Source organism: Pseudoliparis swirei, chromosome 24 (assembly GCF_029220125.1).
Source record: "Pseudoliparis swirei isolate HS2019 ecotype Mariana Trench chromosome 24, NWPU_hadal_v1, whole genome shotgun sequence".
NCBI classification, from domain to species: Eukaryota; Metazoa; Chordata; class Actinopteri; order Perciformes; family Liparidae; genus Pseudoliparis; species Pseudoliparis swirei.
The window spans coordinates 10256914-10282131 of record NC_079411.1 but is presented as its reverse complement, the minus strand read 5'-3'; the positions used below and the strand labels follow the sequence as shown (position 1 = coordinate 10282131).

General features: G+C 40.2%; 2 protein-coding genes across 2 annotated transcripts; both read right to left on the bottom strand.

Moving 5' to 3' along the window:
• Positions 1 to 5066: 5066 nt before the first annotated feature.
• LOC130190525 (arachidonate 12-lipoxygenase, 12R-type-like) lies at positions 5067 to 14277 on the bottom strand. The gene is given in 16 exon segments (XM_056409975.1): positions 5067 to 5308; positions 6126 to 6315; positions 6453 to 6623; positions 7309 to 7409; positions 7556 to 7677; positions 10221 to 10387; positions 10495 to 10581; positions 10737 to 10940; positions 11316 to 11459; positions 11598 to 11764; positions 12122 to 12225; positions 12328 to 12397; positions 12400 to 12449; positions 13014 to 13095; positions 13255 to 13459; positions 13790 to 14277. Coding segments are annotated over 15 exon segments (2007 nt in total). The 5' UTR covers positions 13943 to 14277; the 3' UTR covers positions 5067 to 5308; positions 6126 to 6135.
• Positions 14278 to 15795: 1518 nt separating this feature from the next.
• On the bottom strand, positions 15796 to 23634 carry LOC130189829 (TBC domain-containing protein kinase-like protein). The gene is made up of 4 exons (XM_056408784.1): positions 23566 to 23634; positions 23172 to 23335; positions 20597 to 20756; positions 15796 to 16802 (listed from the first exon to the last, which is right to left on the bottom strand). The coding sequence occupies exons 1-4, from the start codon at positions 23632 to 23634 to the stop codon at positions 16692 to 16694; spliced, it is 504 nt and encodes a 167-aa protein (XP_056264759.1). The 3' UTR covers positions 15796 to 16691.
• Between the last annotated feature and the right edge of the window lie 1584 nt (positions 23635 to 25218).

The window sequence follows — 25218 nt, the reverse complement described above, 5'->3', positions numbered from 1 at the left end:
AGGGTGGCAAAGTCAGGCATTTCTCTATTTGTTCTTATATGCATGCACCCACATAAAGTGGCGGAGCACACAATGAGAGAAAGAAATATCAAACACCTTTTCAGTTCATGAAGAATAAAGTATGAAGCTGAATATATTTAATTTCACTTAACTTTTCGATTCAACAGAAATATTTGTTGGGCATTGGAATGAAGGACCGTATCAGTTATCTGTCATGCTGAGGAAGAGTGACGTAGCTGACATTAATTGGGGATAACGTTTTAAAGTTTCATACACACACACACACACACACACACACACTCCCCTCCCACCTGGAGGGGAGGAACTGTTGTGTGCGAATGCTGGTTGTGGACTACAGCTCAGCGTTCAACACTATTGTTCCCGCCAAGCTCGACACCAAGCTCAGAGGTCTAGGCCTGCACTCTACCATGTGCAGCTGGATACTGGACTTCCTGTCGGGCCGCCGCCAGGTGGTGAGGATGGGCAGTACCACCTCAGAGCCGCTGACCCTCAACACGGGAGCCCCTCAGGGATGCGTGTTGAGCCCTCTCCTCTACTCCCTGTACACCCACGACTGCACGGCCATGCACAGCTCCAACGTCATCATCAAGTTTGCTGACGACACAACAGTGTTGGGGCTGATCACCGACGACGACGAGACAGCCTACAGGGAGGAGGTTGGATCACTGGTACAGTGGTGCCAGGAGAACAGCCTCGTCCTCAACGTCAAGAAGACCAAGGAGCTGATCGTGGACTACAGGAAGCGGAGAGGAGAGCACACCCCATCTCCATAGACGGAGTTGCAGTAGAGGGTCAGCAGCTTCAAGTTCCTCGGCGTGCACATCTCCGAGGACCTCACATGGACCACGCACACCACTCACGTGGTGAAAAGGGCCCAACAACGCCTGTATTTCCTTAGGCGACTGAGGAAATTCAACATGGACCCCCGCATCCTCAGAACATTCTACACCAGTACCATCGAGAGTGTTCTGACAGGTTGCATCACCGTCTGGTACGGGAACTGCACCGCCCTGGAGCGTAGGGCACTACAGAGGGTGGTGCGGTCGGCACAGTACATCGTTGGAGGTGAGCTTCCTCCATCCTGGACATATACACCAAGCGGTGCGTGGCCAGGGCCAAACGGATGATGAAAGACAATAACCACCCCGCCACAAACTGTTCACCCTTCTACCGTCAGGCAGGCGATACCGCAGTATCAAGTGCCGACAAACAGACTGAGGGACAGCTTCTTCAGTCAGGCCATCAGGCTGCTGAACAAGGACTGAGACCCTCATTAACACTATACACCAGAACATATTCTGTGAATATCTATGGCCATGGTGTATATTTTATTACATTGTTTTATATATATATATTGTATATATATATTGTATGTATATACATATATATATATATATTGTCTCAAAAAAGTGTATATTTTATTACATTGTTTTATATATATATATTGTCATGATGTATATTCTATTACATTGTTTTATATATATATTGTTAATACTTTCTTCTTTTTTGTGTGGATATTGTATAGTTTATTCTCATTCTTATTCTTTTTTTAGTCTGCTACTGCTGTCGGGTGTTTTGCACATAAGAATTTCACAAACCGATTATACTTGTATAAAAGGGGATGTGACAATAAAAACTTGAAACTTGAAACTTGAAACTTGAAACACACACAATAAGGAAAGAAAGGGATACAATTAAGTGGTAAAGAAAGAAGGGAAGTTAGCACAATGAACAGGACTAATAAAGAAAACAATGAAGGAGGTATTAAGGGAGGAGGCGCTAGCTTTACGATTCTTTTTTTTATCATCTTTAAATCTTTTAACTGTTACTGCAGTGTCACCATTAGATACGTTGATACAACTGATAAGTATGTGAGAGTTATCAAATTTCTTAAATTAGAAAACAATAAAAATGAACACATTATGTCCCATTCATTTACATTTTAAATTAGATTTTGGAGTTGAATTATTTGCTCCTTGAAATGTAGGTATCTTTACCAAAAATGGCAGGCCTAAATCAAAAGCCTTGTGCCACAAGCTATTATGATGGTATCCAGCTAACTTGATGGATTTGCTCACAAGGGTTTAGTCGCACAATTATGTAAGCACAAATATGTGTGTAAAGAAAGCTTAATAACATAATAAAATAATAGCATCATTTAGCTTTGAGACACAAGCCTCAGGTCGTAGTGATTCTTCATCTACAGTAGGAGTGATGATGAATGTGGTTTATTGGAGAATGCACTGTGACTACAATTGTTGTTTCCACTTTACTCATTGATTTGATAACGATGAAGAAATTAATTGAACAAAAATGGCAATTACATACAATCATAAAGAGGTCCTAAAATAAACTGTGAATTTCTGTGTTTTAGCTTTTTATATATCTTCAAATATGTAATCTGGAGCCAACCACTTCACCTAATAAAATGTACCAATAATTTTTTTATCACGCTAGTATAGCTGGACAAATGTAGCAAACCACAAATGACTGCTTCCTACCGTCATGCTCTACTCTAAAGGAGGCATTGAAGACAAACATGAATCAATGCAGATCATAACTCAATGGTAAAATGTCTTTATGACTGTTTTTTTTGAGAAGCCAAACCATGAAGATTTGGGAATTGTAACGTAATTCAGAATTGGCAGCCTGGAAGAGCTTCTTGAATAATACAATCCACAATCTGCTATCGTTCTCTCCTTTAGGGAGACGTTTATTCACTGATCAAAAGCAAAGTACAAACGCTCACCAGCGATTGCAATCACACGGGGAGCTCTCTCTCAACATGCAAGATGAGCCCAAAAACCCACTCTCCCCCAACTTAAGGTGCAATCTTTTATTCACAGATCTCGTCACAGGTACATATCTCACCCCCTGACCTATTCTTGGCTCTGGATTGTTAGGAGAATTCACTCCGACCCCCGGGTGGGGGCTATCTGTCGGCCGCGCGCACCCTCTTGGCATGTGTAAATACTGATAGCAAGTGTGAATGTTGAATACTGTTAGGCGTGTAGCTAACCTTGAGCTGCAGACACAATATCTCTCTCTCAGGCATATTTCTAGCTGCAAAGTGCCGTCTCTTCTGATGTTTTGCCGGAACCTAGACAATACGGTCCCTTCAATAAATCAGATTAATATTAACACACTGCGGTTTATTCTAATCATTACATATTATTGCAATCATGCTTTTAGTTTTAACAGACTTGGAAAATCCAGTGTAACCAGCGAGGAATATAAAAATGTAGCGAGCGTCCTACAACCCACAGCGTCAGAGGTGAAGGCCAAGATGAAACAAGTTCAGCACAGCTTTCCCAGAGCCCGTTATTGCACACAAACTGCAATCCCCAGAGGGGGCATCTCAAGTGGTTAACCTCTGAATGTTTGGGGGAGGTCCTTAACCCTTGTGTTGCCTTCGAGTCATTTTGACCCGATTCAATATTTAACCCTCCTGTCGCCTTCGGGTCAATTTGACCCAATTCAATGTTTAATGTCGGTGTTCTTTCGGGAGTCAACAAACAAACATAAAGTACCTCACACTTAAACTTGGAAAACAATATTAATTCTAATAATTTTCTGGAGATTTTAATAGCTGGGGTCATATTGACCTCAAGGGTAAAATATGTTAGTAAATATAAAGGTAACAGGAGGGTTAAACATTGAATCGGTTCATATTGACCCGAAGGCGACAGGAGGGTGAAACATTGAATCGGGTCAAATTGACCCGAAGGCAACACAAGGGTTAAATGATTCAACAGATCAGTGCCTAGAATAATAAAACTGTAAAAAAAAATTACAAAAAAGGGGATACATTGGCTTTTAACAGTGTGGTATGAAACTACATTTAAAGTTATTTTCAACCTGGTACAATCCAGCCCCACTCTTTGATGTCATGATCTACCATTATTAGCTGTGGGTAGTAACTGAAAAATAACCTTAAATGGCGTAAAAACTTTAGCAATCAAGGCTCTTGTATTGACAATCAGGTTGTCTGTAATCTAGTAACAATCCCTTCTGCTTACTCTCCTTTAAATGTGTTCCTAAATTTCTTAAAGCTGATAACATGTAGGAAAGCCTCCAGGTGAAATAAATACACAGGCGGGTCTACATCACCTAGTAGCAGGATGACTTTGTTGAGGAATCATCACATTGTCTATTTAACCCCAGCTTGATGAGAAAAAGGAAGATGGATTGTTCTGAGAATAAGCAGGTTTTTGAAGATTCTTCTTAAATTCTACAAACCTTTTCACTGTGATTACATTCCATTATATTTAGCTGACGCCTTTATCCAAAGCGACTTACAATCATACACTGTAAACACAGCTACAGGGAGCAGTTCAGGGTAAAGTGACTGGCTCAAGGACACAATGACTAGGGCTAGCACGAGGATCGAACCGCCGATGCACTTATTGAAAGACGGACCTGCTAACTAATGACCCACTAACTGTACTACTTATTATACAAATTGAATTTTGTAAACGCCTTGAAGCACACATTTGAATTTGTGTTGCAGAGGGAGTGCCACACATTATAAAATCCATCAGGAAATGAGCAGCAAAAGGGCAGCTCCTCCAACACAGTCAATTTCTATATGTTGATTGAATTATTCAGCATCCAGTTATCAAAGTTACTGTAGAATGAAGATGAAAGCTATTTTGTGGGATTTACTTAATTTGATATATTATAGCTAAATGCAAATAATCTGTTAGTAGCAGGTGTGTTAAGAGTTTTTAGGTAATATGTCAAATTGCTGCTGACCATTTTCTAAAGCAGACAACGTTTTAAGTGTTTCATGAAGATCCTGTGTTCTTTTTACTAACATTAAAGTCTCAAAGTTCCCACAGAGAGATTATCCCTTTTAATCAATTTTTTGGAGAGATAGTTAATCAGCCAACCATTCATAATCAGTCAGAAAGGTTACACTTTAATTCATTGTAATATACAAATGCCCACTATAAATCACCATTATTGCTGAATATGGGGGCTTCCATCCTCTTGTTCTGTTTTTTTTCCAGTGTACTTTAACTGTCACAATAACTCTTGGAATATAACACACTTTTGCCTTTATTTGACAGAGAACCTTGTATAAATGTTGGACAGAAATGAGAAAAGGTTCCACAAAATCTTTAACGATTAAACAGAGTCACACCTCGCTGTTAACGATACAGCAGCTGGGAAAGTTGTCGATGACTCCCTCCGGGGACTTTACTTTCACATTGCAAGGAAACCCAGTGTCTTCTGGGAACAGTGGAAGAGACTTATCTCAATCGGCACCAGCTTTCCAAAAGAGCTGGGGGCAGAATAAAGACAATTTTGACTCCTAAACGCATGTTTCATTTGATTTATGGAGCACATAAAGCTCACTAAAAGAAGCTTGATTGAAAGTTTTGTCTGACGACGAAACCAAGCTAATGCTAGTTATTTTTCACAAAAGATATATATTTATTGTTCAATAGATCAATTGGCACAGGACAAACAGGCTCACAAAGTGAACCAACTGCAGATGAATTAGCTGTGAATGGCAACGACAAAACAACGCATATACTGTAGAGTTGGCCCAGAAAAAATATGAGATGTATAAAAAACATTGTGTTGAGAAAGCAAACGCATTTGTAACTTTATTTTGATTAGCTTCCCTATATATTCATTGAAGATTTAAGGAAATTTAACATGTGGCTTATGATTTCTTCCCTTTCTCACTTTTTTAAATATGAAGCTGAATTTGACAAACAGCTGTCTTTCTTTAATGGTTTATTTAATAAGGGACAGTGCACATTGATAAAAACATTGCAGTAAATGTGCCAGAGTTAGCCAAGAGGCTATTTTTCATCTGTAGTCCCAATGTTGCTGATGTTAAGAATAAACCTAAAAACATAAGATTACAAATACAATCTACAGATAAAGCAAATAAAATAAGGGAGAACCATGTTAAAATGGACAGAATAAAAACATAATGTCAGAGATACAACGTAAAAGCATACAGACTAAATGTGATATATAACTGCAAACAGGTGAAAGACAAGAGAAGACACGCAGGTGGAGTAAACGGCCGACCAGCAAGTCAAGACATACAGAGACCGGACAGGACCGGACTGTGGAGGTCACACCTTCTGATATTCAAATGGCCACACTATTTTCTAGCTCTTTTGGATCCAGGTATGTGTATGGGATCTCCAGATTTTCATTTCTGGCTTTGATGGCCGCACTGGACTCTTGAAGCTCTCCTTGGAAATCCTCAATCAGCTTGCAGGGAATCTTCTCACTAAAATGGTCCTTTGGGTACTGACCGAGAGGGACCTGATGACATCAATGATACATTCAAAAAATTAATGTTTAAACATTTTTAAACAGACTTTTGGCAATATACATTAATGTACAGTTTTAGTGAGCAGGACTCTAATTTGATTTATGTGATTAAAGACTTGGGCACTTACAAAGTCAGTGGACCTCTTGCTGAGTAGCCACAATACAGACAATCCCATAACCGTGGTTTTGACATCAGGGAATGTCTGCAGCATCGTGGCCTCACTTGTTGTCCCCTTTGTGGTTGGTGGAGGACGTTGTAGGGAGATGGGAGTGTTGGGCATCCAGCCACCATAATCATACTGTGACGAATGAATGATAGACAGATGACTGGTAAACACCGTTTGAAGCTACGCCATATGTCAGTCTGTCTCCTACCTTGGTCCACATTGAAACATTGGATTGTACCAAAGACATTCATGGTTCCAAGAGGATTAATACTGATGACTTTGATGATCCACTGATTTTTCCTCTAGCGCCATGATAAGAATAACATTCTTGGTTTTCAAAGCAATGTCTTGACAACTTTCAGTTGGATCGTCATTCCATTTGGGTTCGACATTTATGTTTACCTTCGGACAAACTCTAATCACTTTGGTGGACTTTTCATTTGCCATATCAAAGTTTTTGTTTTTCCAAAACTTAAACAAATACCTGCAAAATGAATGACATTACTACCAGCCTCAGCTATACTTTCTGTGTTGTGCCGATTAGAAAACGTTTGCTGATGTGCGCATGTTAACAAGGTAATTGAAGATGTTGATCTTATAAACAATATACCTGCTAAAATTCAACACGTTAGCATTGCCATTGTATGTTAGCAGTTGTTGTGTTTATCTCAAAGCATCATCGTGCCAAAGTCCAGTTTAGTTCCGCTAGCATGGCTGTAGACTCTTGTTTATGTTAAAGACTTCAGGGTAACAGTCAAAACCTCAAAGATCCAATCCAGAAAAATAGCATTATTACAACTGAATTGAAAGGCCTCACCTGTCCAGTGTTCACAGCCGAGTGCTGTCCTGAGCAAGTGAAGATCGTCATGGTGACAAACTTGACCAACTCCACCACCGTGGTAAAGCTCTGGGGAATTCCTGAGAATTAGCAGGAATAAAGTATTTAATACATAGATGACAAAATATGGATGATGATCATGATTCGGTTTGCATTAACATCATATAATGGTTCATAAATGTGCCCATTTATCATCATTAAGATGGAGCTTGTCTTTAAAGCCCACCTGTGCTTTCTTGGGAAAGGAATCCATGTTCAAAAATATCTGAAATCCACTTCTGCAGTTCGGAGTCTTTCTGGACCTCAGCGTCATTCTTGTAGTAGAAGCTCAGCACTCCCTGCACAAACCTTTGAGAAATGTTGATAAATTCGGTTCAGCACATTCCCAGTTAAATTATGCATTTCTTTATACTCACTACAGTATTAATAATTTATTTTGTAAGCCAACATAAGGTCATTTCTTTCCAATGATCAGTTATGTTAATTTTAGGAATTTGGTGCTTATTCAACAAAGTAGATCAAACAACTTTAAAGAAATAGTTTGACACTTTCTTGTTAAGAGTATGATGAGAAGATCTATATCATGCTCTTTGATCTTCTCATCTCTTGGCCAACATTTTGAGAGAAAGTAAAAACGTATATTTCAGTATATGTGCTGAATTAATCATTTAATTAAAATCCCCAAAATAAATGGTTATTTCATATTATAGTGCCCTCTGTCATAATACAAATTATAACATTCAGACTTCACCTGTCTTTGTGTCAATCTAACTAATGATAGTTTTTTATTGACACTGACACCTTCAAATTTGAAGGCTAGGGATGCTCCCTCCAAAATTGAGCAGAGGTTCTCAATCAAAGTACTTCTGTCATGACCCGGCGTTTCTGTCTCGTTTTGTGTCTTATTTTGAAGTCCTTGTGTCGTCTGTCTCCCTGTGATTGTCTGCCCTGGTCCTGATTGTTTCCTTCTGTGTGATTACTAGCTCCACCCTCATTGTGTCCACCTGTGTCTCGTTCCCCAGTGTCCAATCACCTTCACCTTGCCTGTGTATTTAAACCCTGTTCGTCTCATTCCCAGTGTGGCTTCGTACCGTGTAGTCCTACTAGTCCTACTAGTCCTACTAGTCCTGTGTGTAGCCTGTTTCTAGTAGAATAAATCCTCGTTTTGAAGAATTGTCTGCATTTGGGCCCTCTCTCGCTACGACAACACATGAAGGAACACCGGGGACTGGAGCCGGCGACGGGACACTGAGAGCAGGAGTCGGCCGAGGTGCCGACAGGACACGGGGAGCACGAACCGATGTGGACTGAAGCACAGAGGCAAGGGCCCGGAGGGACTCCAACATGTTCTGGAGAAGAACGTCACCGTAAACTGGTCCTGATTTATGAAGGCTGGGTCCATTTCTGGTGGCTTCGTACCATGTAGTTTGTGTTGTCATACTAGTCCTGTCTGTAACCTGTTTCTAGTAGAATTAAATCCTGGTTTCGAAGAATTGTCGGCATTTGGGTCCTCTCTCTCGCTACGACAACACATGACAAGTTCAGGCTGATTCATTTCAGAAAATGTCATCAAATGCCAATATACTCACTCAAGAGGCATATCACTACTTTACTGAACTCTGTATCACCCTATTTTAAGGCATTATCAATATAACTTGCAGCAGTGTCTCTGGTGACTGCTATAGAGCATACTGTACATTTCAAGATAAACTTTTAAGAGGAAATTGCATCAAGATGCACTAACTGTAAAAGTATGCAAAGAAACTGTATGTAAAGGGCAAAAGAAAGGGAAAAGTTGCAGCTTGACTGATTCTTTATGAGAAACAAAATGTTACATAAGAACTATCCATTGTTGGCTACTATTGTAAGACATTGCAATATATATACGCCATGTATTTGTGATGGACTTGAGAGCAGCTATTGTGTCATAGACACAGGGGTGGAGGACAAAGGCAATCTTAAGACTGGTAGTGGATATTCTACAAAACCATCTGTTAAACCCTGGATTTCAAGCCGAACGCGTTGATATGCTTGTTATATTTGTGGAATTTAAAATGTGAGCATCTTAAAACTGTGGATCTTTTGCTCCTCTAATCTCAGTATTTTAATCCTCTTTGACAGTGCTTATAGTTGGTGCTGAATCAGGTGTGCCCTGGTCCGGCCCCTTGATATGCTGCTATAGGCTGCTGGGGGACTGTTGAGACTCCGCCCACTCCTCCTCTCTACCTCCTGATGGATCGTGGAATATGCCTACTACCAACTATTCATACACTGTCATATTCATTGAATGTATTTTAACTCTAAATCTGTCCTTCTGTACACATGACATCTATTGCACCTGTCCATCCTGGAGAGGGATCCTCCTCTGTTGCTCTCCTGAAGGTTTCTTCCCTTTTTCCCCTGAAGGGTTATTTGGGAGTTTTTCCTGATCCGATGTGAGGTTTTGGGGCAGGGATGTCTATGTGTACAGATTGTAAAGCACTCCGAGACAAATTTGTAATTTGTGAAATTGGGCTATACAAATAAACTGAATTGAATCCAAAAATGGTGTGTATAGAGTAAAAATGGTGGGACTGAAGGCAAAATACATTTTTGTTGCTCCCTCTCACTCTGTTGCAGTTACCTCTTCACTCTCGCTCTGAATATTCTGTGCAATACAAACAATCCCCAAAATATTGCTGAAACTTGCATTTTACGCATGTGTGCAAAGCTGTGGGATGAGTTACTCTGCAAACTTTTGTACGGAATTAGGACTATTATTAAGTCTGCAGCGTCTGTCGGTGTTCTCTGCTTTAAAACCTTGTCACTCATCGCTAAACCAAATAAAAGCTAGCTAATAGAGGGCAGGATTTCGAGCATTTGTTTTCCCGATATCAGGACACCTGTACTACCTGTGGATGATATCCCAAAGCTTGAGTCCATCGTCTCTGTAGTAGTAGTTCGGAACGTCCTCCAGCCCACGCGCAACAATGTCGTCAGGTATGCAGAGGGAGCTGTAAGTCACTGAGGCCAGGGATCTCTTTAAAAGTGTCCTCGTACCCTCACCAACACTTGCATACTACGAGACAATGAAATATGTAAGGATCATAGTGAGAGATAAATAATGTACATGGAATTGAAAATATTAAAATATGTTTTGGTAATTAGGTGTTTGTCATTTTGTACCTCTGTAAAAAATCCATCGTCAGATATTAGTTTAGCTCGAGCTAAGTAGTTGATCTGTAGAGTGTAGCGAGTGTGAGGTACGAGGAGCTGGGGGAAAGAGGAAAACTGTTAACTTCAAAGCACACATCTTGATGCTTCTATACCATTTGTGTGAAATACTTGAAAATATATATACACGAACACATTATGGTTCAATGATGATCAACTATAGTACAAGTTCAGTCTTTCTCCCTTTCAGTTACCTTGTGCAGCGGATGCACCATGGGCACGTTGCGCAGCAGTGACACTGCAAAAACTTCCGCCAGCAAATGAGTGCGCAGCAGATGAACATTCAGTTGATGCTCGTTGAAATCTGCACTTCTCACAAAAATCTTGGCCATCAACCAGTCGTACTCAGAGTCAGTAGAAAAGAAGATGGGATTATCATCTGCTGGAGTCTGCTTCAGCTGCAGGAAAGAAGGGGTGTGGTTCATTAAATCAATTCAATCTATTATCAGTAGTGGTCAATAACATTTCAAGAGATATCTGAAATTGTTGAGTGTTACTATAGATTTCATCTGCTTTTCAGTTAGCTTAGCTAGCAATTGGAATGAAAATACTTTTTTTCTCTGATCCACACAAGTCATATAAGATAAGATAAAATAAGATAATCCTTTATTAGTCCCACAGTCGGGAAATTTCAGGATCTGTTTGCACTCTATTTGTGTAATTTAAACTACAGGTATTTATATCTTGTCTGTACATATAACATCCACAGTATTGCATGTCTGTCCGTCCTGGACGAGTCATAGCTAAAATACGCTACATGAGTGTTATCTCACCTGAATAGCAATTGGCATCAGCTTATCATCAGGTGTTTTGTGAAGCAAGACCAGGGGAGCCATCAAGTACTGCTTCTTCTCGTTGATGATGTTTGATTTCAGACCATCCAAACGCTTGTAGTCACACAGGAATATGTTGCCGCTCTGTATTTAATTTGAATGAGGATGAGAAATAATTTGACTCACATGAAAGTGAACATGTAAGTTCAACATGCATTTCGCATTTGAACGTGTCATGGAGCTAAATATGTCTCTCAGATTAATCAAAGTGAAGACATTCACCTTCATTTCATCTGCCAAGCTACACTGACCACTGAGGGAGACCATGTCATCACTGACAGGAAAGGTATTGGGCAGGGTTGTGCAGCGTTGGATCAACATGGGGTTCACACCGTTTAGAAACTGGTAGCCAAAGAAAGCGTCCTCCTTCCAATGATCACGGACATAGTCTGGGAAAAAAAGCAGAGTTGACCTTTATTGAGTTTTAAACTTTGTGCTAGAAAATATTGTTCCATCACAATTATCACCTTAACTAAACACTGCAAGTGAAACAATGTGTTGCACGTTGCAGTTACAGACATGGCTGGACAGAAATCGACAGTATTTAATTGCTTACAATCTATATTTGACTATAAACAAATAGTAAATCTAAATTGTAAGCAATTAAATACTGTAAATTTGTTCCTGTTTATCAAGTGATAAAACAATTATAACATGTTCTAGATATAATTATGGTGATCTGAATGAACATAATTAAATGCACTATCATGTATACAGCATCAAGTATTTAACTGCCATAATAGTACCTGATATGTCAGTATGTTTGCACCAGAACACCTGATCGATAGCTTCAATATCAGACCAGTTCTCCTTGGAATCAGAAAGTCCCTTCAGTTGCAGCTCAGCCACCCTAGAAAATAAAAGCATAGATTAACTTTATTATTATGCCTTAAATAAATTTAATCGGCAGGTACATCTATATAGATAGATATGACAGAAGTGAAGATCTCACCCGGCGGACACTGTGTAGAGCAACTCTGTGGTCTTTGTGAAGGAGAAGCGGACCTCATCAGGCAGAGAAAAGGGCTTTCTGCCTTGATGCAGTGAGGTATTCCCTCCTGATACACATCCCAACTGGAAACGATAGAGAGGAGCAGCGAATGAGGAACTTTGCACATATACCAGTGTATATGCAGATTTAACTTAGTATGTGTTAGGGAATGGCTGGGAGCCACATGGAATAGGACTCAAAAGCAGATGACAAGAAGCAGTAGTCAGATTCAGGAAAACAAAGGTCTTTACTAGCAAAACGTTAGAGACAAACTGACACTGGACAAGGGGTTGACACAGATTCAATACACAGGGGAACGAGGGACAAGTGGAAACAATGAGGGCGGGGCTTGCAATCATACAGGAGGTTGGCATACGAGGAGGGAGGAGTCTGAAACAACAGACAAGGTGAGTGACAGACAACACAACAGAAACAGACAGTGAACACAGAACTACCCAGAAGCTCTGGGTGTAACAGTATGTAAGCATTATATATCCTCAACTTCAATTGCAATTTCGCTAAATCCATTTCAATAAACCCTGGTAGGGGTAACAATGTCATATAGGGGTTGATGTTCACCCAATAGGGTGTAGATGTTAGTTTTAGGGTGGATAAAGTGACAAAGTGTACAAGTTCTGATCGCTCACCGATAGTCTTCCTCTCTTTGCTTCAGCTCCTGCTCCCGACTGTACCTGCCAAGAGGATGGCTGTCTTCAAAGACTCTCAGAGCTTAAAGAAAGAAAGATTTACAAGATTTGATATTGTTGACAAATACAGCGTGTTAGTTACTCAACCCTAATAGAATAACTTGTCTTTCTTTTATGTCTTCCGTAGTCAGTAAGCAGCAGACTGGATGTCTGACGAAGACTCAGTCTAATTTACACAAACCTTTTGCCTCTCTAAAGCGGTGCACCTCATTGTCAGTGATCCAGCGGTAGATGGGAAAGTTGTAGGTGTCACCCTCAGGAGAATTCACTTCCACCTTGGCAGGGAACCAAGAGTCTTCAAAGAAGAGAAGGAAAGGCGGTTTCTCTATCTCTATTAGGACTAGCTTTCCAATGGAGACAGGGCAGGACACGGTGAAACTGGACACCTGGAATGACAGAAATGGGTTGGAAACATTCATATGGGAGAAACAATGTATTCGATGAGCACAAACTGAGCTGTATCATCACAAAAGTTAGCATACAATATTGAATTTAGAATGGTGGACAAGATAAAATGTAATGAAATAAGCTCATTAATGGGATTTGTGTTGTTGCTTTGGTCACCTTTGTGGCTGTGAGTTAAAGAGTTACAGCGCAGCACATATGAGTCAGAGTTGAATGAGGTTTACATCAGCTTTTCTAGATTTTTATTCAATACAATAATCTTAAATTGAGGTACAGTGTTATATATTTGGAGAAGGATATTTCAGACTTACTGCTCCTCTGATGAACGAAAGAGCCCATTTGATGCTAATGAGCCATTTGCGTTCGCTCTCCCCATCTGTGCCCACCAGCTTAATGTAGACACCGCTAAAGGTGCCGGCAGTGGTGAGATTGGCAGTGGATACGGTCACATTATAGTCCACCATTGTACCCACCGGCAAGCAGAAGAATCCTGGTGGGAAGAGAACAAATAACTAGAAAATGCATTTCCTGCTGAAAATGCGTTGAAATGTTTTAAAGCTGAAATATTTGAAAACATATTTGAAAATAGCTGACAACACAGAAACATAGGAACTACCTGCTAAAAAGGGTTGAAGCCCAAAAGCATTGAGCTGAACTGATAATTAACGGATTGAGAGAGAGATTGAGAAAGAGAGATGGAGAGAAAGAGGGAGAAAAAGATTTAGAGGGAGAAATATTTTTTGGGAGAGACAGAGGAGTAAGAGAGGGAGAACGAGAGATTGAGAGAGACATAAGAAAAAGGAGAAAGAGAGAGAGAAGGAGATTGCGAGACAGAAATTTCAAAGGACACAGAAAGAAAGACAGAGACAGTCGCTGTTACAACACCTTTAACTGAATATCTCCTCAAATTTGCAGACGACACATCAGTCATCGGCCTCATCCGTGATGATGAGTCTGCATATAAGCGGGAAGTTGAACAGCTGGTCCTGTGGTGCGGTCGCAACAACCTAGAGCTGAACATGCTTAAGACTGTGGAGATGACAGTGGACTTCAGGAGGAGCCCCCCAGCACTGCCCCCCCGCACCATACTCAATAACACTGTGTTGGCTGTGGAATCCTTCAGGTTTCTGGGATCCACAATCTCCCGGAACCTGAAGTGGGAACCTAACGTCAAGAAAATCATCAAAAAGGCCCAGCAGAGGTTGTACTTCCTGCGCCAGCTTCGGAAGTACAACCTGCCTCAGGAGCTGCTGATCATGTTTTACACCGCAGTTATAGAGTCTGTTCTGTGCACTTCAATCACTGTCTGGTTTGGATCGGCCACCAAACTAGACCAGAACAGACTCCAACGGACAGTGAGGTCTGCAGAGAAGATCATCGGTGCCAACCTGCCCACCATCCAAGACCTGTACACCTCCAGAGTCAGGAAACGGGCAGGAAAAATCACTGCAGACTCCTCCCACCCCGGTCACAAACTATTCAAACTCCTCCCCTCTGGTAGACGCTTACAGATCACTGTTTGCCAAAACCTCGAGACACAAAAACAGTTTCTTCCCCCTCGCCGTCTCACTACTAAACAATAACCCACTGTAGCATATATATTTATCCCTTCTCTTCTTGCACTCTCTACTTCTTCTGGCGCTGCTGTATATAGCCATTCCTCTTGTATATACTTTAAGTCACTTTCTAAAACTTCTTAGACCGTTGCACTGTTTTGCACTGTTTGTTCTGTTCTGCACAATTTGTTTTGTTTGTTCTGTATTGTATGGTGTTGTAATGTACATTTTGTGTAAGCACAGAGACACTTTACCAAGTCAAATTCCTTGTTGTGCAAACTACTTGGCCAATAAAACTGATTCTGATTCTGATATCTCCAAGTCATTTGTGTATGTGTGTGAGTGTGTCTCTCTCTGTGTGTGTGTGTGTGTGTGTGTGTGTGTCAAACTGCAGTAATTAGCACACAATGAAAATGGCATTAGAAAAAGATATAAGAACCAACAATAAATGATTTCATCAACAATCTATTACGATCTTCAAAATAATTGTAGTATTTCTCTTACCTGTTTATGAAACCTGTGCATGCTCTCTTAAAAGTAATCAACACTGATTTCTCTTTATACTCAAGCAGTAGTGTGGGAGTGTCTAGTCAGTATGGATAGTCTATCGTCACGATGGGTGATGGACTGTTGACAGGTCTGAACACTTCGAAACCACAGGATGATGCAATAGTGTAATCAGGAAGCATTGCTCATCATTCAATTATCAGCAACCACCTTCAACATGAAGTCATTTAAAAACACTACAAACTATTCGTCGACACTGTTTATCCATTTATTCATCAAATAGTTTTATTAAAAATAACTGTAACATGATAGAAACCAATTACTCTGGCATAACAAATACAGAACAATAGTAGACAATTCAGTGACAATGTAAACAAGGTAAAGGCAAAGTTATTTATTCACAAAATGCTCAAATCATTGACCTATTTATATTGTTTCTAACACAAACATGCACTCAATGGTCACTTAATTGTGTACAACTGTACAATCTAATGCAATTGAACGCAACAGCTCTGCCATATATTGTACTTCTGCAAAGCTTCTAATGTTCAGTTTGTTGAAATTGTCCGAAATGAATGGTGGACTCTAGTGTGAGGTGTCTAACCTGTGCCCTCCCTATTTTCACCTCTGAATATAATGCAGTCAGGTACAACACCACCAATAACTATGACGTAATGAACGCGAACATATAACATGATTCTTGCAGTGTCAAAAAATAAACATTATAGACACAAAAATAGAGCGCTATTGGTTTGCACAAGTGTACCTCATATTATGACCCCTTAGTATACAACACAGTTCCCTGGATCAACTGGCTCAGAACAGACAGGTTGACTTACTTCAAGAAATTCACAGGCAGCTCAATTTATCAGTGCAAAGCAACTACAACACATAACAGTTGTTTCAGAAAAAACAATGTGATTCAATCATTCTTTCTTATTTTTTTAAATGTTAAACATGGCCTGAAAGACCATTTGGTGATGAAATATAATTGTGTTGAGAAGTGGATTACAATGGAGTTTTTTCCTTTCACTCCACAGTTTAATTTGAATGTGTATACACAGAATGTCGACATTTGTTTCTTTGCTTCATCAGCTCACAATTCAATCTACACTCGCCCCTTTTGTTAGAGTGAAGCTGAGATACAGGATCAAATCTGAGGGGAGGGGACAGTGAGGAGTCCAGTGGGCTTCAGCTTGTTTATCCCTCCATCAAGGATACAAACTCGCTGGAAATTGACCGTGACCAGGTGTACTGCAAACTGAGAGGACAACAAAAAAGGGAAAGGCAGTTATATATCCTGCCTTTCCGGAATTGCAAGTACTCATGACCCTTAAAGTTCATTGTGTGGTTATGTTACCAGTTGCCACACATGAGAAATATTATCTGTACATAAGAACAGCCTTTCAACGATTGCTATTCATCTTGATGGATGTGGAATGTTGTGTGCGTGCGTTTCAATGTTTCCTTTCACCTGGCCAGGGGACGACCGGTGGAAATGAGCTGGTAGCTCAATCTGGCATATAACATCTTTTCTCTTTTTGGTCTGCCCTTATATAAATAAATTAAATTAACTAAACTTAATGTATTACATAATGTGACATTCTTTAATTAAATTCTGACTGAAACATAACCTGTAAGCTAGAAATATTTACAAATCAAGGTACAAAATATTGCAGGGATAGTGTGTTTGATTTAACAGATGTTACTTTTGTTTTGGCCTCTTCTTTGACTTGTGTTGTGTAAGCCCTTGTGTTTGACAGTTCAGCAAATCTGACTTTGAAACCTCTGTTTGCAAATGTAAGATTGTATCAAACACAACAGGTATTTTAGGTAATTTTAGCGGTGTCATATATCATCAGTTTAACTTAGCCTTAATGGGCAACTTTAATTTAATGTTAAACAAAATCAGTGAACCTTTTCAGATGGTCTCTGTGCAAAACATCCAAAATGTGTCAAATTGCCCTAAAACTCCCCAACCAACCTCACAAGCAGGCACGTGCACAGACATTTTGGGGGGCAGGTGCTCAAACCAAAAAAAAGGGCACCCAATGCCAAAAAAAAATTCTGACATGATGATGCTGTCCTCAACCTGCGTCTCCTCTGGCAGCTTACATTTTCTTTATGAATAAAGATTAATTATTATATAGCAACAACAGTACAAGCGTTCTGATTGGCTAATGGGCATCATGCCAGCCACGTATTGCCCTCCTCGCTGGTCTGATACGGATCCGTATTGCCCTCTTACGTCATTTTCAAAATGAGCGATATTGATAGACATCAACAGCCAAGAGCAGTGGTCCTCAAACTAAGGCCCGTGGGCCAGATACGGCCCGCCTCCACATTTGGCCCGGCACTCTGAACAAGAGAGGCCTTATGATTTTTGTTCAGTCTGGCCACACAAATCCGAGACTAGCCCCTGTTGAATAGAACTGAATAAGAATTCTCTCTCTTCTCTCTCTCTCATTTCTCTCTCTCCTCTCTCTTTCTTTTCTCTTGAATTCTCTCTCTCCTCTCTCTTTTCTCTCTCTCTTTTCTCTTGAATTCTCTCTCTCCCCCTCTCTCTCTTCTCTCTCTCTCCCTCTCTCTATTTTCTAAACATAACTAACCGTCAGTAAACAGCTGGACGAGGCTTTGAAATTACGGAGTTTTTGTTTGTTTATTTTTTTAGAAACCGTCGGACCAGTTGTGACGTCATGTTTTCAGCAGCGCTAATGTTGTGGTTGATTTATCACAAAACAACGTTAGGGGACAAACACCGTCATGACCTGTGTGTCTGGTGCTGCGGGTCAGAGGAGAAGGAGGTGCAGCCGTTCAGTGGCGCGAGGAGCACTGCGCGGAGGAGGAAGTGGAGGAGGAGGAGGGAGGGGCGCGGCGGGGGGGGAGGGGCTCGTGAGCGCCGCGGAGCGGGTCTAGGCGAAATTCTCACAAGAACTCAAATAAATGCCCCGTCGGATATTAAAACACATTTGGGGGGGACTTGATGACAGAAAGAGTAACGTTTATTCTTAAATACGGTTGAATAAAAAAAATGTGTCTCCAGCAAAAAGGGCACTTTACTCATCCAGGGCAAAGGGGCTGGTGCTTGAGCACCACAAGGGCTCTATCTGTGCACGTGCCTGCTCACAAGTGTCTTAAGTTATTTGGGCTCAGGTTGAAAGTGGCTGGAGTTATGCTGCGAGACACGAAAAGGTTACAAACCACTGATTGTGGTGTATTTTGTCCAACTCTATGAGATGCAATGAAGCAAACAGGAAAGTCAGGGAAATGATGTCAGTCAAATAAAGGCTAGTCTATAGATGCACACACATCCCGAGAACAAGTCTAAACAAAAAGTGAAAGAACCTTCAAAATGTATTTAAAAATCTATATAAATGCCTTTGATTAATGAGTGAAAAGTACTTTGTCTGTCTGGGTGGTTGCTTACACTCTCAAGAGTTTTAGGAGTACAATTAAAAAAATAATTAGACTCAAATCAACTGAATACATTTAAAACAGAGCAGGAAGACTGAAGCTTACTCCTGAATGCAAACAGGGTTTAAATGTTAAAAGGTGCACAGTGAAAGCCTGAGCACAGAGAGGGCATTCATTGCTTCGCCCCAGAGTTAATGATAAGGCCACTGGTCTGGTGCACAGAGATGTGGATGGCATTTAACCCTTGTGTTGCCTTAGGGTCATTTTGACCCGAATCAATATAACACCCTCCCCCCGCCTTTGGGTCATTTTGACCCGATTCAATGTTTCACCCTCCTGTTACCTTTATATTTACTAACATATTTTACCCTTTGGGTTCAATTTGACGCCAGCAATTAAAACCTCCAGAAAATTATTAGAATTAATATTGTTTTCCAAGTTTAAGTGTGAGGCACTTTATGTTTGTTTGTTGACTACCGAAAGAACACCGACATTAAACATTGAATGGGGTCAAATTAATCCTAAGGCGGGTGGAGGGTGTAATATTGATTCGGGTCAAAATGACCCTAAGGCAACACAAGGGTTAAGCACAATTGAATCCTTTTATTGACCTTCACTTTTGTGACCTGCATGACTGAAAGGTCGGATGAATTACTGAGGTTGAACCTCAGATGTGGAATTTCAAGCGTGGGCTTGACTGTAGTGGGGAGAGGGGCTGAGTAGTCATCGTGCTTGTCGTAATGTGTGAGGATGAAGAGGGTGATCGATCACCATACTTAATACAATATGATCATGATGAAACATAAGTACACTAATGCTGTATGACAACACAGGTTTTTCTAGTTGCGCTGCAGGTAACACTATGGCCACGTTCTGATACACGAGCCATAAACAGTTCACAAACAGCTATATTTACACTACTATCTGCAGAAGAATTATTCCATTACTCTCTGTAACGGTTATTTTTAACCAAGAAACTAATATCTTTCCGCTGCTCCCTAAAGAAATCTAGGACTCATATCTCATCAATTAAGCAGAACTACTTATTTCCCTCTCTTAGTTTCAACATATGAAAGGAGGACATCTTTTCTAAATTGGGATGTTGCCTGTAGCCATATCACTTCAGTTTGGCTAATTTATTATAACGAGAGCACAAAAGAAATATATATAATGATCAATATAGTTTTCTGTTCTGTTTCACTGAAGTTATTGTCAAAGACAATGATTTATGTAAAATCCGGTTTCAGCCTTACTGGAGTTACTATAGTACATTACTATAATAACCAACCGAAACTCAACCGGAGTAGCCGTTTCATGAGGCAAATCTTTTCAAATGTACCAAAACAAACATCTCATTTACATCCTTTTGCCTCAATGAGGACAGTCATGATATTCAGTATAAAGCTTCAATGTCTAATTTAATATATATCAAATTCTGTTTCTGAACTTAAACTTATATTTTATTGAATATGTATTAAACAACTATTTTTAAAGGGTTTCTGAATGGATGCTAATTTGAGATATATTTAAAAGAAATCCCACGTACCCCCTGGAGTGCCTCGACGTACCCCCATTTGAGAACCACTGGTCTAGTAGATAGTGTGTATATGTGTGTGTGCGCCCGTGTGTCTGCTTTCTCACCATAACACCGATTTTAATGGCGTGGCTAATGATCACGATGACACGTCCTCTGTAGTTCTGGAGGATACCTGTTGAAGGGCACTGCACCAGCTCACCGTCGGGGCTGAATGCAGTGCTGAAGGGGATGTTGATGCTGCCAGATATATGGCCTCTGCCGAAGCTGAAAGCAGTGGGGTCAAGGAGTAAAGCATTGAATAGGTAATGCACCTGGTTCTTTTTCATATAGTTCCGAGTAACCGTAATACCCTCGGCCATCGCGGATAATAAAAAGACAGTACTGAACAATATCAAGTCAGGATCGGAACAACTAGCTCTCTGAATTAAGGGAAGGGAGCAGGGAGAATAGAGATACAGTATATGAGATGTAATGAGGGAGTCCGCAGGAGAAAAGAAAAGTGGAAATAAAGGAAAAAGACAGCTTCTTTATGAGGGTTTTGCCTCTTTTACTCTTTAAAAATATCGCAACATATTTTTAGACAAGTGGTGCTTCTTTCTCGGTCAAAGGATAATGTTCAGCAAATCATACCAGCTGCCACAAGAACAAATAGAGTGACTTTGTTACATAACGCAGCGTATAATCCGTTCACGGACAAATCCTATTGTGATACATTTAGTCTCGGAAACACAAGAGGCCATTTGCTATACGGCAGACAATAACCACCAGGAACCTAGACAGCATAATCTTGATTGTCCTGATTAACTCCACAGAATTGAATCCACTTTTTGTAAAAGCAGAAACCCACAACAGAGCTTTGCCTAAGATCACAATGAATGTGAACAAGGGTGGCCAAATCCTGCGAAAGTGGTCAAATCCCTTTTGTCCATGTGCGCTAGCTCGAGAAGCTTCTGTCCATCACGCCTCTCATGTCGGAATTTGGCAAAAATAACTCATATTCTTTTAAATCTGGCTCTATCCACTAATCCCTACTGGTTCTTTTACGCCCTTAGACAATTTACATTCCACTGATCTAAAGAGTGATGCTCACTTCTTTGAAACCTCTGTTTTTTTCCCAGGCAGGGTTCTCTGGGTCAATACACTGAATAAAACTGCCGATCTGCAAAAGCAAAATAAATGTCTTTCTAAAATATTGTAATTTGGTGTAGAGGTATGAACAATATTAACGAAGACGCTATTGATTGTGGCAAGCAGTTGACATTTTCATTTTTAATCTAAGGGATTTACAGGGAATCTGTTTGTATGAGAGTCCTGCATTTATGTATGTGTATCAATCAATGCATATTGTCGCATGTGAAAACTATGTTGACTAAATTCTACATTAAAATCTGCTTGTTGTGTCTAGCAGCTGATTGTCAAAACAATAACTAGACTAAATAATTCTCTAATTAAAAACAAAACCAAAATAGCATGTAAAATGGGAAACGTCGGTTTAGCAACCTGGGTGGATGTAACAGGCCAAACTCAATGTTGCAGAATCTGGCAGCACCTGACCAAAGTAGATCATCCAACCTGAATCTGCCTTGCCTGAGATGGGAATGTCACTGATTTACTTTCTGTGGCTGCAAAGCACTGGCACCAGGTCAAGAGATAAGCACAAGTTCAGAGGCACTGTGAGATGAAGAGAAAAGGCTTCTTGCATGCACAGCTGCAAGTGAATGCAAATGTAGTTTGTTTGTCTTTAACCTGGAACAAAATCTTTTTGAGTGAATGGAAACATGAATCTTCATCAACGATCAGGAAAAAGTTTCACCATTGCACCAGAAAATATATGGCCCATTCACAATTTTGCATTCACTTGCCCAGAACGTCTCTGATAACTAAATTGTATCCTGTTGCCGACTAGACTGGACAAGACTAAAGAGTTTTGCTGCGTAAAAAAAAAGGTGTTGTAAGGTGTTAAAAGAGATTGTCCAATAATGCTTCTACTATCTTAAACTGTTTATAATCACAACATTTTCCACGCCATTTCGTGTCTTGCCGACATATTTCTACAGAAGTGCTGTCACAATTGGTGGAAACTTTCTGTCGTAAAAGATCCGACATTCACACACAGTCCACAAGATGAAGCCAGGATTTAAAATTTCTCTCCAGCTCTCTTTTTTCATTCCTTACACAATTATTTTTGACATTTCTCATGTGTACAAACTAGTGGATGATGAATGTCTGCCAAGAGAAACCATCTGAAAGCACAGGCGGTTATTGCATCACTCTTTTCACTCGACCTTCAAGTGTCGCCATTCGGAGCAACTATACACCCTTTTGATTCTTGACATGGTCGTTGTACATGTTGTTGTAGGACACACTTCCTTTATACTATGACATGGCAAATAGTGATTATAACTCTGCCTTAAGTAACAGAACACTTTAAGTTAGAGAAGGTTTACTGGAGTAAATTCTACTCAAAACAACCTTTTCTAAAATGGGAAATAATGTCCCAGCAGCACATTTGTGGTTCTTGCTTTGTTGGACTCAATCCAAGGTGGTCCAAACACGCTTTAGCTTGTGTGCACTAATTTCTGATGTGCCTCAGCAGATAAAGATTGTTCAATGTATTTTAATGTTAAAATGCCAGCATTTAACAGACTGTTCGGTAAAATTCAGAAATGGCAAGGATACTCCTCGACACTACGGATGTCAACCGCAATGATTTTGGGCTTGCCGGCTTTGGTCCTTTTGCTGGGCCCGGCCATTGACAGCTCACAGAGGTCGATTAAGTCCTCGGCCGAGATCCTTGGGGATACTTCTGCTTTCAGGTCACACAGCGCCAGAGGCTCCCGGGACTACAAGGGGAAAAAAGTAACAGGAGATCATATGAAGGAGAAGAAAAGTGTAATGTGGCAATAAGTAATAATTGTAAAATGACTCATAGACATAAAATGACTCAGATACTTAGATACTGTTGCTTCTTTAAAATAGAAAATAAAACAGTGATTAGACCTGAATTCTTTCTATGTCAACACAATTAAAAACAGTTTGTGAAACTAACTAAATATTACAGCTGAAAGAGCACCACAGACGACCAGTAGCGGCGACCAGAACATGGCCGAAGGGATTCATTAAAGTACTGGGCCAGAGGCATGGCGCCAGAGGCATAGCTGAAGGGGACTCGAGTGCACGAGTGTCATACCACTATGATTCTGAGATGCCCTGAAATACTTTGAAGCATTAAATGTGAAAAAGGGAGTATGCTGCCAATTTCTTTTGCAAGTCCCTTAAAAAAATAAAGAAAGAAATACTCAGAGAATTAACAATGAATTTCAGCGCACTGAATGAATGCAATTTATTTTCAAAGGGCAAACTACATGCTGAGGATGTTTTTGGGGCAAATCTCAGTGTCGCAGACAGGAACATCTGTGAGCCCATAAAGGATTTTTAAGAATGATTTCTTGGGAGAAGATTTTAAATGGAACACTTATGTGCACTGTGCACCTTTAAGTCCTAGCATTGTTAGTGTTTTTTAATCACCCTAAAAAGCAACATGCAAAGCGGTTAATTTGTTAATTTCTAAAACAATTGGGTTATTTTGGTCTGCTTCAAATAAATATTCATTGCCTGATCATTTCTTATATATATATATATATATATATATATATATATATATATATATATATATATATATATATTTCGTTAAATATTAGTCTCAATTCTCTATAGCAATAAGTTTACGGATATGTCTGAAGGGTGCAGCTTCCCTCTGACACAACAACACTTAGCCAGAATTGCAAAAGGGAAGAGTGGTGGATTGTTTTCAACAAATACCATTATTCTGCTTTTCTGAAGTACAACAGCTTTTCTAGGCAACATGAGAGAGCACAAGCAGAGCTATGATCTACATATTCATGGTGTCTTACTGCCATGACCAACAATTAGTTTTTCTATTGCAATGGAAAACTCATTCACCTCATTTAACTTTCAATCTGATGTTTACCAATCACAAACAAGTACATATACATTAATAGGTTGAACAGATAAATAGAAAATAATCTGTACTTCTTTGATGCAATACCAGCCTTGCAATAAATAATGCCAAACGCACCATGTTCTATGTTGAGCCCATCAATTAAGTTGTTTGTGTAACAAGTACTATGACGCCTTTTGATTCTTTGGAAAAATGTTTGAAGCAAACCAGGTTGTGACTAGGGATGGGAATCGAGAACCGGTTCTGTTTTAGAACAACAATCGGTTTCCAGTGAACCGATTGTTTGGGATCGTCAGCCAAATTCTTTAACGGTTCTGCTAACGGTCCTCTGTGGCGTTGCGCATGCGCAAACTTTTTTAGTTTGTTCTTCAGACTGCAGCAAACATGGTAACTAGGCAGAGGCGTTTTAAAGTTTGGCTCTATTTCACACGACAAAAAGTGCTAGTGTGAGGTGAGAGTGTGCTCACCTGTGTGTGCGCATTACGGCTGAGCGCTGCGCACGCCACTCGCTATGAGTGCTGCGCGTGCAGACAGCATTTAACGGAGCGGAGCATTGCGTGCGCTCTGATCGCTCTTTTAATGAAGTATCGATACTAAAAATATGCTAAATCACATCGTTTTTAACGTACAGGTACTTTGTTAGTATCGCTACACCATGCAGCGTGACAGCAGCAGATGTAGCGGACTAACATTCAAGCTAACCTAACTTCCCAAACGCTGTCGACATCTGAACGCTGATTGGCC